The sequence below is a fragment of the Budorcas taxicolor genome, chromosome 3 (genome assembly GCF_023091745.1).
Source record: "Budorcas taxicolor isolate Tak-1 chromosome 3, Takin1.1, whole genome shotgun sequence".
NCBI lineage: Eukaryota > Metazoa > Chordata > Mammalia > Artiodactyla > Bovidae > Budorcas > Budorcas taxicolor.
The window spans coordinates 77,159,075-77,173,417 of record NC_068912.1 but is presented as its reverse complement, the minus strand read 5'-3'; the positions used below and the strand labels follow the sequence as shown (position 1 = coordinate 77,173,417).

Sequence of the window (14,343 nt, the reverse complement as noted above, 5' to 3'; positions counted from 1 at the left end):
TATAGCAAGATTTTGAGTTTTGGAAATAACTAGCAAAAGGATTGGAGAAGGCAATGGCACCCCACTCCAGTACTCTTGCCTGGAAAATCCCATGGATGGAGGAGCCTGGTGGGCTACATTCCATGGGGTCGCACAGAGTCGGACATGACTGAGCGACTTCACTTTCATGCACTGGAGAAGGAAATGGCAACCCACTCCAGTGTTCTTGCCTGGAGAATCCCAGGGACGGAGGAGCCTGGTGGGCTGCCGTCTATGGGGTCGCACAGAGTCGGACATGACTGAAGCGACTTAGCAGCAGCAGCAGCAGCAGCAGCAGCAAAAGGATAAAGCTCTATCAAGGGGACTTTTGAAATATATTTCATGTTGTAAGCAGCAATATAACTATTATAAAGAATGGCTGACGGACTGTAAAAGGATCTATGTTAATGCTAGATAAGGATCAAATCAAATTAATACTTGCTCATTGTTATTCTTCTACGGAGCTTGAAAAGTTATTCTCTTAAGTGAATGAAACAAGTGCCCTTCAATCTAGCAGCAGGCTTTCATTTACTAACTTTTTCCTCCTATGAGACTGCACTGAAAGGAAAATTCAGTCTGCCTCTGGAAAAGTGATAACAAGTCCGAAATCAGAGCAGCCTAAAACAAACAGCTTGATGAGCTGCCCGGCATAACAGCTTCTTCACTCCTTTCACAGCAACTTTACAGAATTTGCTGTAAAGTGGAGGCACCTTTCCAGGACATTCTCATCCTGACCTCCTGGGGTCCACTTACCTGACTAACAATGAAGAAGATGACAGTCATGGCAGCACAGGCCAAGGTGATAAGCATGAGGAACTTGAACCTGAAAATTAGCCCCTATTAGGAAAGAGAGAGAGAGCAGTTTAACACTCTACCACCGATCCGTTTCTCAAAATATAAACCTATCAAAAGCTAATTTTAAAGAAATCTGTAAAACCAATCCCTAAGAGTGACGGTAAAATAGTTTCACATCGTAACATTTCTCCTGCAGAGGTGGATGTGGCTGAAAAATTTATTGGCCCAAATATTTCCTAGCTTCTTATCTCTCATGAAACAGTGATACCAGAGCCTGGGAAATTACATTCACAGCACGTCAGGAGGCTGCTAATTTCCCTGCTAAGCTGGTTATGCTTCTCTGCAAGGGTTCAAAGTTACCAAATCCAAGTTTTCTGCGGTTGTAATAAAATTCTGCTCCAGTGAACAAAAAGAAATGTGCATATTAATCAACATGAAGTGGACTTGGTTGCATTTTCTCATGTGTCATTCCAGTTCGAGTCACGGGCAAAGCTTCTGAAAATACCCCCGCTTTCCTGCGAGGAGTACTGAGGGAACCTGTGTTTCAGGGAGAGAGGCCTCTTATTCAGGGGCTCTTATTTCTGCTGTCTATGAAAACCCTGTAGTTCTGCAGTTTCTGTTTCTCTTTTCACAAAGGAATGAGGCCCATGCCTCCAAGGAAGTGGCATGAGCCCAAGGGATCCTTGAAAAATTAAGAATGTGTTGCCTGCATCAGAGATGTCAGTCTGTCTAGTGCGTCTCTTGAATAGGGGCATGATCTGTAAAAAGAGATCACTGAACTAACTCTATGTGAGCACCTGCTGGATATTTTAGGGAAAAGTTGGCTAACTGAAATCAGATCACCTGGGTTGAATCCTACTCTAAAGGCTGATTCTCAGCAAGAGAATTTTAAATAAAGCCTCACTCCAAGCCAAATCCCAATTCTACTAGTCAGGTCTCCTATCTAGTTCGCACCCACATTCCATTCCAAAGCTGAAGAACCTGCTGAACAAGTTTACTCTTTATTGAGGATAGAAAGACATTTATACCACAGAAAACTCTAAGACCTAGATAAGCCAGAAAGCCAGATGCCTCTCAGAGCAGGATTTAGCCTTTTATTTTGCCCAGACAGCCAGAGGCTTCCATATCCCCCACATCTCCAGGCATAGTGGGGTGTGTGTGGGTAGGTGGGTGTGTGTGTCTTCTTATCAAGCAGGGGTCAGTGAGCACCAGTTCCTCAATGAGTCCAGAGATGTGCTGTTCCTGGTGAATCTGAGGTTCTTGCTTCGTCACAAAAGAATTCAGACAAGTGATGGATAAGAAGTGAAGTTATTTAGAGAGAAATACTCTACAGACCGAGTGTGGGCTATCTCAGAAAGTGAGAAAAACTTGGGAGAAACACAATCCATAGAGTGTGCTCCAGTTCATAAGGCTTGAGAGTCCCCAAATGGGGCGTGGTTAGCTTTTATGGGTTGAGTAATTTCATAAGATGATGAGTGGGAGGATTATTCCAATTATTTTGGGGAAAGGGTGGAGATTTCCAGGAATTGGGCCACCGCCCACTTTTTGGTCTTTCATGGTTAGCCTCAGAACTGTCCTGGTTCTAGTGGATGTATTACTTAACGTGCTAATGTACTACAATGAGCACATAATGAGGCTCCTACTGCTCTTGGACACTGTTACTTCTAAGTCCTTGTCATATCAAGAACTAGGGCCATATCATTCTTTTAAAGGTTGTGCCCTGCCCCCTTCCCTTCTGCTCCATTCCCCTCTCAGTTTTACACTCATACTCTCATGGGAAGCAGAGGGGCAACTGCCTGCTGTAACTGCTTCAAGGCTGAGTAGCGGTGTCGACCCTGCCTGTCAGGGAGTAAAATTCTCTGAGTGCCTGATCTAGGGGCTGCAGGGGCAGGATAGAGTCTTGTTTTAAATTGGTATGAACACATGTAAGAATTAAAGATTTTAAAATTAAAAAAATAAAAAACTTAATACTAAAAAAAAAAAAAATAAATAAATTGGTATGGGCTGGAATCCTCATGTAGCCATCATCTTGATGTGGAACTGTTGTAAGAGCTTCCATAGACTTTATATGAATCTCCTTGATGATGAAGCACTTTTTGTAACAGCAACAGAGTACAAAAATATCTATAAATGATAAAAGACTTAAAAACACAAGGTTAAACATCTGATTACAGTTTAATTAACAATGAAACTTGGTTACAGTAACCAGAATTACAAATGATTCCATTTAAATTAACATACCAAATAATTCTAGTCAAATATTTCTCTTTGAGATACCTCAGGGACCCTCTAAAGTATCCCAAAGTTAGCTGGAAATCAAAAGAACTTTAACTAAATTCAATATTTGGGAAGCTTGTCAAAAAGTTTTAAAACACTTGATCAAATAAGATCTAAGTCACTGTGAGATAATATTTGTACCTTAACCAAAATGACAATAAAAGATTTTAAAGGCAAAGAAATTTTAAATCTGTTATCATAGGCAATTCAACATTTCAAGAAAACTTGTCCTTTTAACAAAGAGAAAGCCCAAATTCAGGTTCTGCACCAACTTACTTTTAAAATTAATTTACTCAATTACATGTATTCCAAACTTAGTCAATTCTGGCCATGGAATTTCCCTTTTCTCAGGGTCCAGTTTCCACAAATCCTCCATGACTGTCTGTATCCATCACTTTATATTTTTCCACCCAGAAACAACTGGAAGACAGACTTACTTTCTTTTCCCTTACTAAAATGCAATTCCACTGCTTATAACTTTTTTACTGAAAAGACACAACCCACTTTAAAAGCTTTTTTTTTTACATCAAGTTAATTTTCTTATTGACAAATTTGTAAAAGACAGAATGAGGTCTTTTTTGACCTCTAATAAATCTAGGTACAATAAAGGTATTATATTTAATGTTGATGACACTAAAGACATGTCTATATCAATCAAATCAATAAATTTAGGCACCTCCAATCCCAGATATCTGTTTAGTACTGAAAATCTTACAGATGACATGAACCTGAACTTCGTTCTGGCCAGTCTTCTGAGTGTTCGTATTACTATAAGCACTTAATTTCCTTTTGGCAATACCATACATCTACAACACAGATATATACAAACATGCAAACACAGATACCTCATAGTTCCCATTTCAAGATTTCAGCCCTGAGTCGGTTACAAAAATGTAAAACCCATCAGTTACAAGGGGTTGGATTCAAACTGGGCTTCTGGCAGTTGGAACAAATCAAGGTCACTTATCTAGATAGCCAGGAAGATCCCCTGGAGAAGGAAATGGCAACCCACTCTAGTACTCTTGCCTGGAGAATCCCATGGACAGAGGAGCTTGGTAGGCTACAGTCCACGGGGTCACAAAGAGTCGGACACGACTGAGTGACTTCACTTTCAAACCCTTTCTTACTGGTGTTTACAGATACTTAGGATTTCCATTTATCCTTGACTAGTCAGTTCTAAATTACCTTACCCCCTTTTTAAAAATTTGCATTTAAAAAGATGGCAGAGATAAGGGCTCCTGAAGACCAGGTAGTATTTGATGTATTACAGGGAGATTGGCATGGCACCAAAAGCCTGTATTTAATGAATTTTTAGATTAGGGTTGGGGCCTCATCGAACCTCTGATTTTATGGGGTATTGGTGCCTAGAAGGGAAGTGATTCATTTCCTTTGAGGTGATTTTTATAAGAGTGACAAATTTTGCCTTCCCTGGGATTTCCTATGGATCTATGTTTTTCAGATTCTGAGGGAATATTTTGGATTGGATCATCCATGTCTCATATAATACACAGTCCAGTCAAAAACACTCCTTCACTTTGGTCTTCAGAGAAAGTAAGAGTTGCCCCCAAAGCTAAGAGAAAATCACTTCCCAATAATGGGTTAGGGGTATTCAGGCAAGACAAGAAACTTGAAAGTTTTGAGAGTTAGGTACAAGTTAAAAGGGTGGTAAAATGTTTTAATTTTAGCTTTCTTTCTGCAAAAGAGCAGGTTTCAGGGGCAAGGGACCCAGTGTGAGAAGCCTGGACAGAGTTAGTGTTTCCCATGTCCACTAGAAATTGGACAAGCTTACCTGCTACATCAACAGCCACCTGTAGTACCTCCCATATGGTGATGACTGGCTTCTCAGAACCCTTGGGAGGTCCTAGGTCCTGTCAATCAACCACTGCCATGACCAGCAGGGGGAATTTCCTCACTTCCTTCAGAGCTGGGGGCAATCCCCTTCTCCAGTGACCCATCTTCTTACAAACTGGGCATGGCAGCGAGGGTGGAGGCTGGGACATGTTTCCATGGCATTCCTTGATCTAGTGTTTAGGGTTCCCACAGCTAAAACATGCTCCCTTTCCTGGTGGGAGTCTTCTGAGAGTATTTCTGGGGTAACCGGAGGTGGGTTAGATCTTGTCATGACAGCTGCCAAAAGCCTGGCTTGTTGTCCTTCCTTAAGTCCTGCATTTCTTCTTTTCCTCCTCAGCATGCTCCTTATTGTTAAAAACACTGAAGGCTGGGTCTATAAGAAGATTGAGAGGGGTCTGGGGCCCCATGGCAAGTTTCTGAAGCTTCTAACAGATGTCAGGGGCTGACTGACTAATGAAGTACATTGCAAATAATCAAGTCTGAAATAGGGCTGGATTTTCATCTTGGACTTGGGTGATCTCTTTAACCTTACCATAGTTAATAGGTTTAATTATGCATCATTTCATCCCTTTAATGAGGCAAAGGATCCCTACCAGCAACACCAGGCTGGTCTGGCTGATAGTCCCAATTGGGACCCATTAGAGGCACGGCTCTCAGGCCAACAGGGCATCAGTGTAGCTGGGCAATGTGTAATTCATGAGCATATTTTTGAGCCTGTGCCTCAATATGGGCCTTTTCCTCACTGATGCAGCAGTGGAAAAGGATAAAATTTACATCCTTCCAGGTAATATCAAAGGAAAGAGTCAGTGCCTGGAATTCTTCAGTGAACCAGCTAGAGTCCTCTGAGAATCTACCTAAGCAGATAAGGCACTGGTTGAGGTCAGATAAGGAATAAGGTGTGTGGAAGCTGGGTAATTCCCTGAGGCATACCTACTATTTTCTGAAGGGGGCAAGGAGGCTCTGGCTGCATTTGTGTGTGGAAATGCAAAGACGCTTTGCATTGAGTGTGGTGGAAGGGCAAAGATGCTTAAAAGGCAGGGCAGAGGCTGAATATAGCGGAATAGTGTTGGGACTTGGGTCTTCTCTCTGCGGCTTGTGTTCTTCCAGGGGTGCCACTAGAGAGGGCTTTTGTGTAGTCCGAATGGGTCCCAGTCAGCAAGGTTCCTTAACATGGAAATTGAATAGCTCTGGGTTTCCTCTTAGGGCCATAAAAGCCTGTATAAGGAATTTCTATTCATTTTCCTTGCCTTTTGCAAAAAGATGTCTAACTGTAGGGTGGCACTGTAGCTGAGGTTCCCATTTTCTGGCCAGGCCTCATCATCAGTTTATACTGGGGCCAGGCTTCATTACAGAAACAAATGAGCTCTTGTGTTTTAAAGAATCTAGAGGGCTTCCCTGGTGGCTCAGTGGTAGAGAATCCGCTTGCCAATCCAGGAGATGCAGGTTCGATCCCTGGTCTGAGAAGATCCCACATGCCACTGAGCAACTAAGCCCATCTCTAGAGCCCAGGAACCACAGCTGCTGAGCCCACGTGCTACAACCAGTGAAGCCTGAATGCCCTAGAGCCCGTGTTCCACAACAAGAGAAACCGCTGCAATGAGAAGCCCTAGTACCACAGCTGGAGAATAGCTCCTGCTCACTGCAACTAGAGAAAAGGCCCCATGGTGACAAAGGCCCAGCACAGTCAAAAGTAAATAAATAAAATTACTTCTTAGAAAAAGAATCTAGAGAAAACAGGTCCCAGCGACTCAAAGTGCACCGCAGGGGTGAGTTCTTGGGGATGCAGGAGGTGTTCCCCATCATTCCTTCAGGGAGAGAATGCTCCTGTACCAGAGAGGAACACTATCACTACAAGATCCCATGGGGGCTCTCTGAGAGCGGACTGGTTCCAAGTGCTCCTGACCACCTATCCTGTCCACTTTATCCACAACGAGTTAGCTACTCGCTGCTGTGGCAGCAGTGGGGCCCGTGTCCTATCCTGACATCCATGGTATCCAGCATGAGTGACCTTCCTGAAGGCTTCCCTATAGATTCTATAGATTAATCCCTGTGTTCCAGGTTATGCTGCTTTTGGAAGGACATCCTCTTGGTTCTGCATGTGTGCTCACTCGCTAAGATGTTTCTCTTTGTGACCCCGTGGACTGCAGCCCGCCAGGCTCCTCTGTCCATGGGATTTCCCAGGCAAGAATACTGGAGTGAGTTGCCATTTCCTCCTCCAGGGGATCTTCCCAACCTAGGGGTTGAACCTGCGTCTCCTGTATCAGCAGACAGGTTCTTTACTACTGCACCACCAGGGAAGCCCCCTCATTATTCTAAGACCTATTTAAGTCCCAGCCTTTTTCTCTAAAAGGGTGGTTAAGTTTTGGAAAACAGGCACTGGCCATTAAGGGAGATGGTGTGTGAAAAAGCAAAAAATAAACCTCTTTCCCCTTCTTTTTTGAGGGCAGCATCCCTGGGGCTTCAGTGCCATCCTCCTCCTGTGCCTTCCCACATGTGCTCCGGTCAGCAGACAGTGGGGCTGGGTGCAGGCACAGATACAGCAGCAGAGGTGGAGACATCATGACTGTAGGTAGGGGGAGAGAGGACCCCAGGACACTGGAAGGACATTCCCAATCACAGGACCCCGAGGGTGTCAAGCACAGCAAATGCAGGTCATTGTTGCATCGTGCCACCCCAGAGGCATAGCTGTGTGTGCAACAACCCAGCTCGAGTCTCCTGCCTTGCCCTACAAGGGCACGGTGGGGTCAGGTGGACCCTAGAGGAGGCCAGCCAACACCAGGAGGGTGAGGGCTACCACCAAGTGGAGCAGGACCAACCCCTGCCCATCCAACACCCAGAGGTAAAGGGCACAAATGACCTACTATTCAAGGGAGCTCCCAATGGAACTGCAGCCCATGGTACAAACTCTTAGGCTGTATTTCATATTTTTACACAATTGCACTTGCTAACAGTTACTTATATGGTGGATAAGGTAAACCCAAAGGGCAAACATCATATGGCTCAATTCCCATCCTGTGAGGATGGCTGGAGACTTTCCCTGACATGCCCTGTGCATATATAACAGTAAGAAGTGGAAGACCAAGTGGCAAGGTTTGAAAATGCCTGGCAGATCTCTCTTTCCCCATTTCCAGCAGAGTAAGGCAGCACCTCTCAAGGGCAAGGGAGGTGAGAGGCTAAGTCTAAAAGGCGACAGAGTAAGAAAGCAAAAGAGAGAGTAAGGGAGAGAGTGGGCAAGTAAGGGCAGGAAGTAAGGCAGTGCCTCTTGAGCGGCATGGAAGCCAGAGGCTGAGGTTTACCCAATCCTCCTGGCTTGCTTCACCAGTATGTTGCTGATGAATTTGAGGTTCTTGCTTTGCCTCAAAAGATTTCTGAGACAAGTGATAGACAAGAAATGGATTTATTTAGAGAAAAACACACTCCACAGACACAGTGTGGGCCATCTCAGAAGGGAAGAGGAACTGAAATATGGTGTGGTTAGTTTTTATGGACTAGGTAAGTTCATAAGCTAGAGAGTGGGAGGATTATTCCAATTATTTGGGGGAAAAGGTAAGGATTTCCAGGAATTGGGCCACCACCCACTTTTTGGTCTTTTATGGGTTAGCCTCAGAACTGTCATGGTGCTGGTGGGTATGTCATTTAGCTTATACTAATGGCTTAAAGCTCAACATTCAGAAAACGAAGATCATGGCATCAGGTCCCATCACTTCATGGGAAATAGATGGGGAAACAGTGGAAACAGTGTCAGACTTTATTTTTGGGGGGTCCAAAAATCACTGCAGACGGTGACAGCAGCCATGAAATTAAAAGACGCTTACTCCTTGGAAGAAAAGTTATGAGCAACCTAGATAGCATATTCAAAAGCAGAGACATTACTTTGCTGACTATGGTCCGTCTAGTCAAGGCTATGGTTTTTCCAGTGGTCATGTATGGATGTGAGAGTTGGACTATGAAGAAGGCTGAGTGCCAAAGAATTGATGCTTTTGAACTGTGGTGTTGGAGAAGACTCGAGAGTCCCTTGGACTGCAAGGAGATCCAACCAGTCCATTTTGAAGGAGATCAGCCCTGGGATTTCTTTGGAAGGAATGATGCTAAAGCTGAAACTCCAGTACTTTGGCCACCTCATGCGAAGAGTTGACTCATTGGAAGAGACTGATGCTGGGAGGGATTGGGAGCAGGAGAAAAAGGGGACGACAGAGGATGAGATGGCTGGATGGCATCCCTGACTCGATGGATGCGAGTCTGAGTGAACTCCGGGAGTTGGTGATGGACGGGGAGGCCTGGCGTGCTGCGATTCATGGGGTCGCAAAGAGTCGGACACGACTGAGCGACTGAACTGAACTGAACTGAATGTATTACAATTAGTGTATAATGAGGCTCAAGGTCTACTGGAAGCCAAATCTCTGCCATCTTGGACGTAGTTGAGTCTAACAGTTTTAGTCATGTGCTATGGCCACACCATTCTTTTACCGTCCTGCCCTCTTCCCCGTTTCCTGCTCACCTCATAGTGCAGCCGCCGGACCTTGCTCATGGCCGGCAGGCTAGACTGCTTCCCGCTGATGTTCCGGAAAACCTGAAAGACCATGAAGCACAGGAACAGGAAGTAGAGGCAGAGGCAGATCCCAGCCACGATGATGAAGGCCATCTGAGGGGGTCCAGTCAAGGAAATGGCCAGCTCGCCACGGACTCAAGCACTCCACTCAAGGGTACCACTCTATGTCTCCAAATACGTAGGCAATTTTCAGGAGGATAAAGTATTAAAACCTGGCTTTCTAATATCAACATCAGAGAGGTTTCCTAACATAAAAGTGCCAGTGAGTGAAGAATGTTCCAAATAGCTTTCTGAGCTGGACAACAAGAGGGACAGAACCTTGTTTTTAGATATACAGACTCTAGGGTCCACCCTAGACCTCCTAAATCAGAATCTGCCTTTTAACAAGGTCCTAGGGAGAGTCATATGCACAGTAAGTTTGAAAAGCACTACAATATTGGATATTGGTTGTAAAATATTGATCAAGTAGAAAGCTGCATTAAAATCACCACAAGAGTAAAGACACAGGTGCCCAGGTCCCACTGCACATCTACAGAATCAGGTTTTCCAAGGGCTAGGAAACCAAGTATAACCATGTTTGCAAACCATTGGCCTAGTATCCAGATTTTTATAAGGAGGTTGAGGTGACCTGGAATTTGCAGGGCATGGAGTGGGGGTTGGAGGCAGTAGCAGCAACTGTGGCTATAAGGGATGCTGGGCCTGAGGCTGAAGGTACTGAAGTGAAACCTTCAAGAGGAAGTTCTGTTGCAATCTTCTCTCAACACAAGAAAAATCTTGTCAGATGGAATGTGGAGCAGAGGACACATGGCCAAGGTGGGAGTTGAGGGTGGGGGCAATATACTCTGAGGTGGACCTTCAAAACTTAATCTGACAATTAGCAAGGCTTGGGGTGCAGTGATCTGACTTGGGAGGCAAATGACCAGACTCCAACTTTTTTCTGCTATAACTCCAGGCCAATAGCATATTTTAAGAAAAAAATTAAACAAGGGTGAACTCAGCATTTATATTTCACTAAAATGAAAGTGTTAGTCACTCAGTTGTGTCCAACTCTTTGCGACCTCATGGATTGTAGCCCACCAAGCTTCTCTGTCCATGGAATTCTCCTGGCAAGAATACTGGAGTGGGTAGCCATTCCCTTCTCCAGGGAATCTTCCCGACTCAGGGATGGAATCCGGGTCTCCTGCAATGCAGGAAGATTCTTTACTGTCTGAGCCACCAGGGAAGCCCCATATTTCACTAAATAATATATTTAATGCAGTTTCTCTTTCTTTCCTTGGAGAAGGAAATGGCAACCCACTCCAGTATTCTTGCCTGGAGAATTCCATGGACAGAGGAGCCTGGCGGGCTACAGCCTATGGGGTTGCAAAGAGTTGGACACGATTGAGCAATTAACTACTACTACACTCCTTTCCTAAAATCAATGGTGCCTTCGAATGAAGGGAAAAGAGTTACTTGCTGCAAGACTTGACTAATTATTTGCCTCCTTGGACCTCCAGCATTTCTAAAAAATGAGGGGTTGAAACAGACTAAGGATCATAAACAGTCCTCAGGTGGTACAGCTAACTTTTTTTGGTGGGGGGATGGCAGAAATGGGGAGCTCAATTCTCTCATCTTTAAAGCAATGATAATTTTGATCTAGTTTACTCGCAAAGTTCTTGCGATGCTAAGAAGCCAATATAAAGACCATGGCTGGACAAAGCTAATTTATCAGCATATGACAAGATATTATCAAGAAAGAATACAACTCAAGCCTTTCTCTCTTCTCCCTAGGACAGTCTTTTTTTCCTGAAGCACTTAACATATTATTGAGGAAGATAAAATGTTTAAATCCAGCATCCTAAAAGGGATAAGCTAAGATTGTCGCTTCTGCTTCATGAAGATGACTCGGAGAGTTTATGCCAACCAACCAGAAGCCTGGGTGACTCTTCTGGAACTAATCACCTTAGCCTTATCTCCACTTGGTCTTGGAAATGAATAGCAGCGGCATCGGATGCCAGCACACCAAGGTCACTGTAAGAAGTCTGGCACACAGACGATGTCAGTAACGGGGGCCCTGAGACGAACCTCCGTGGCTGCAGGGAAAAACCAGTCATGCTTCAGTCTGTGGTAAACAAGTACATAATAGAGCATTTAGACAGGCAGCGGCAAGACTAGCCACTCCGATGCCTCGGCTGTGTGGACTTGCTGCAACCTTCTTGTTTTGCCTGCTCTCACCCCGGCTTGAAAGCAAGCATTAATTCTCCTCATTATTTGCCTTAATTGTGCTGTTATCATTGGTCTGAAGATCAAAGCCCCGGCTGAGTACACATGGAAAGCATCAGTGAGACTTAGAAAATTATCTTGGGGACCAGGCGGCTACAGGAAGAAACAAAACCCTGAGCCCATCAAGGAAGGATACAGCCAGTTCTGTTCCGACATCTGTAGTCCAGATACTGTAGAAGGGATTTGTGAGTTGTACCCCTCTACAAAGAGAAATGAGACGGAAAGGCAAGACACAATTAATACAGAGGCAATGGGGAGCTTTCTCTTCTATACACTCTCAGCTTTTCAGCCAGAGGGGTGGTGTCTGTATTCAGACTAAGTCGCAGAGGATGTAGAGAGAAACAAAGTCTGAAGAATACAATTAGCTCAAATATTTTGCATCTCTAGAGAGCTCTGTCTCTTAATCCCAGTGCTAACCTGAGGATGTGGTCATGTCCATGCTTTCATCCTACAGGCTCCCAATCACCTCCTCCGCCTTTTCAGATACTTTTTCTAAAGAGTTGAGAGCGAACCCAGTGACATGCATTTCCATCCAGAGTTCCATAGGCCCCCTGCTTACCTCTCACACATGTCAAATATGAAAAGGCAGAAAGAGCCAACAGCAATTGGTCCGACTTGCTTCCAATACCCTGCTATATGATTCCGCTCATGCTGGTCCTGAGGAAAACCAAGTTGAGAAATGAGAAAAAGAATAGCAAAGCAATTCTACAAGTGAGTCAGTCATCCAACAATCCTTGCTGCCTATCTCCTGTGTATCAAATCATGTTATAGATTAAAACAACAACAACACAGTCCTAACAAATGGAAAACATTTCTCTAAATTGCACATAGTTTTTTATTTTTTTTAAAAAATTACATCACAGAGTCTTATCAATTCTTTCTCAACATCTTCCAGAAATTATCTAAATAACTGATCCATTTGTTGTTTTGCTTTCATAAATACTTTGACCTAATCTCCAGATCACTGACCCTCACCTCTTAATACCGGTCTTCAGCTAAGGACAAAAGATGTTGGGAGTGGTGGTTTGGGACTTCAAAGGGGAAGAAGGCAATTCACATGGAGATAGAAAAGCAAACGTTTGGTAAACAAATGTTTGCTGGGCCATGCTGAGACAATAAGACAAGGAGTAAACTGATCTTTAAGGCCCTGCCTTGAGTTTTCCTCCACCACCCAGCCCATATTCTTTGCAGGTATCTCTGGTGATACCCTGGTGGCTCAGAGGTTTAAGCGTCTGCCTCCAATGCGGGAGGCCCAGGTTTGAGCCCTGGGTCAGGAACATCCCCTGGAGAAGGAAATGGCAATCCACTCTAGTATTCTTGCCTGGAGAATCCCATGGACGGAGAAGCCTAGTAGGTTACAGTCCATGGGGTTGCAAAGAGTCGGACACGACTGAGCGACTTCACCTTCACCACCTGGTAATAGCTCTATTCAGGGAAACAGGTCATCTACCGAAATTCTTTTAGGCAGTTAAGGGGAAGGGCAAAGTTTCTTCCTGTCTTTTTTTTTTTTTTTTTTTTGCTCTATTGGGTTTTCATTTCTCCTGGGGCTTTGCTCAGTTGCGGCAAGCAGAGGCCACTCTCCAGTTGTGACGTGTGGGCTTCTTATTGCGGCGGCTTCTCCTTTGCAGAGCATGGGCTCTAGGGCACGAGGGCTTAAGCAGTTGCGGCATGTGGGCTCAGTAGTTGTAGCTCCCGGGCTCTAGAGCACAGGCTCAATAGTTGCGGCACACAAGCTCAGTTGTTCCAAGGCATGTGGGATCCTCCCACATCAGAGATTGAACCCATGTCTCCTGCATTGACAAGCACTGAGTCACCAGGGAAGCCCTCTTCCAGTCTTTTGAACCTTGATTGTTTTCAGCTAGAAATAATTCATGCGCTAAAGAGATATTTTGGTTTGTGGTAGCAAATTTCGCTCCCTTACATACCTTAGGTAGTAGAAGTTCTGTGATCCACAAAAGAACCCTTTCAGATTTAAATTGCAATATGACTTATCACCAGTCTTTTTTAAGGTGGGGTAGTTCCCAGAGGACAAAATAAAGACTCGAAAGCATTAAAATATGTCAAGTGTAAGAGGTTTCTTTCAGTTAGGAAAACAGACAGTCCCCTCCATTCCCATCCATGCTGACGAGGGCTTGTGGTCAGTGCAGCTCCTGGAGGACCCCCAGTGACACCCAGCTGTAAGAAAAAGCCTCTTTCTCCTCTCACTGCTCTCCTGGAAGGGCTGCAAGGCTTCAGAAGCCACAAAATGGAATTTAAAAATAGTCCATGCTACTACGAGGCTCATGTGCCTAACCCAAGGACCAGGCTCCAACTGGCATATCATCCTAGCCACAGCGTGATGGCTGCACCATTCTTATGTTTATCCACGGTATCATCAATCCCTCTTGAAATATGATTTGGTGTCTGTGCAAACTGACACCAGAGAGGTCAGCATTTCTGGGTAACAGGGGTTACTAGGCCACCTGAACACATTGCCAGCTGGAAAGTGCCAGGCCCACATTCTCTGGTGGTTACCTTGGTCCTGGGGACAAGCAGTGCTGAAGTCAAAGGACAAGAAATGTTGATAATCATTAATGTTTGCACATCTACTT

General features: G+C 44.6%; 1 protein-coding gene across 1 annotated transcript in view; it reads right to left on the bottom strand.

Annotated features, from left to right (window-relative positions):
• WLS (Wnt ligand secretion mediator) overlaps positions 1-14,343 on the bottom strand; it is a 115,546-nt gene that overhangs the window by 18,177 nt on the left and 83,026 nt on the right. The window contains exons 7-10 of the mRNA XM_052636697.1: positions 12,312-12,409; positions 11,889-11,952; positions 9,440-9,583; positions 772-855 (exon numbers count right to left, since the gene is read on the bottom strand). Coding sequence (XP_052492657.1) covers positions 772-855; positions 9,440-9,583; positions 11,889-11,952; positions 12,312-12,409 — 390 coding nt within the window. The remainder of the gene's footprint in view (positions 1-771; positions 856-9,439; positions 9,584-11,888; positions 11,953-12,311; positions 12,410-14,343) is intronic.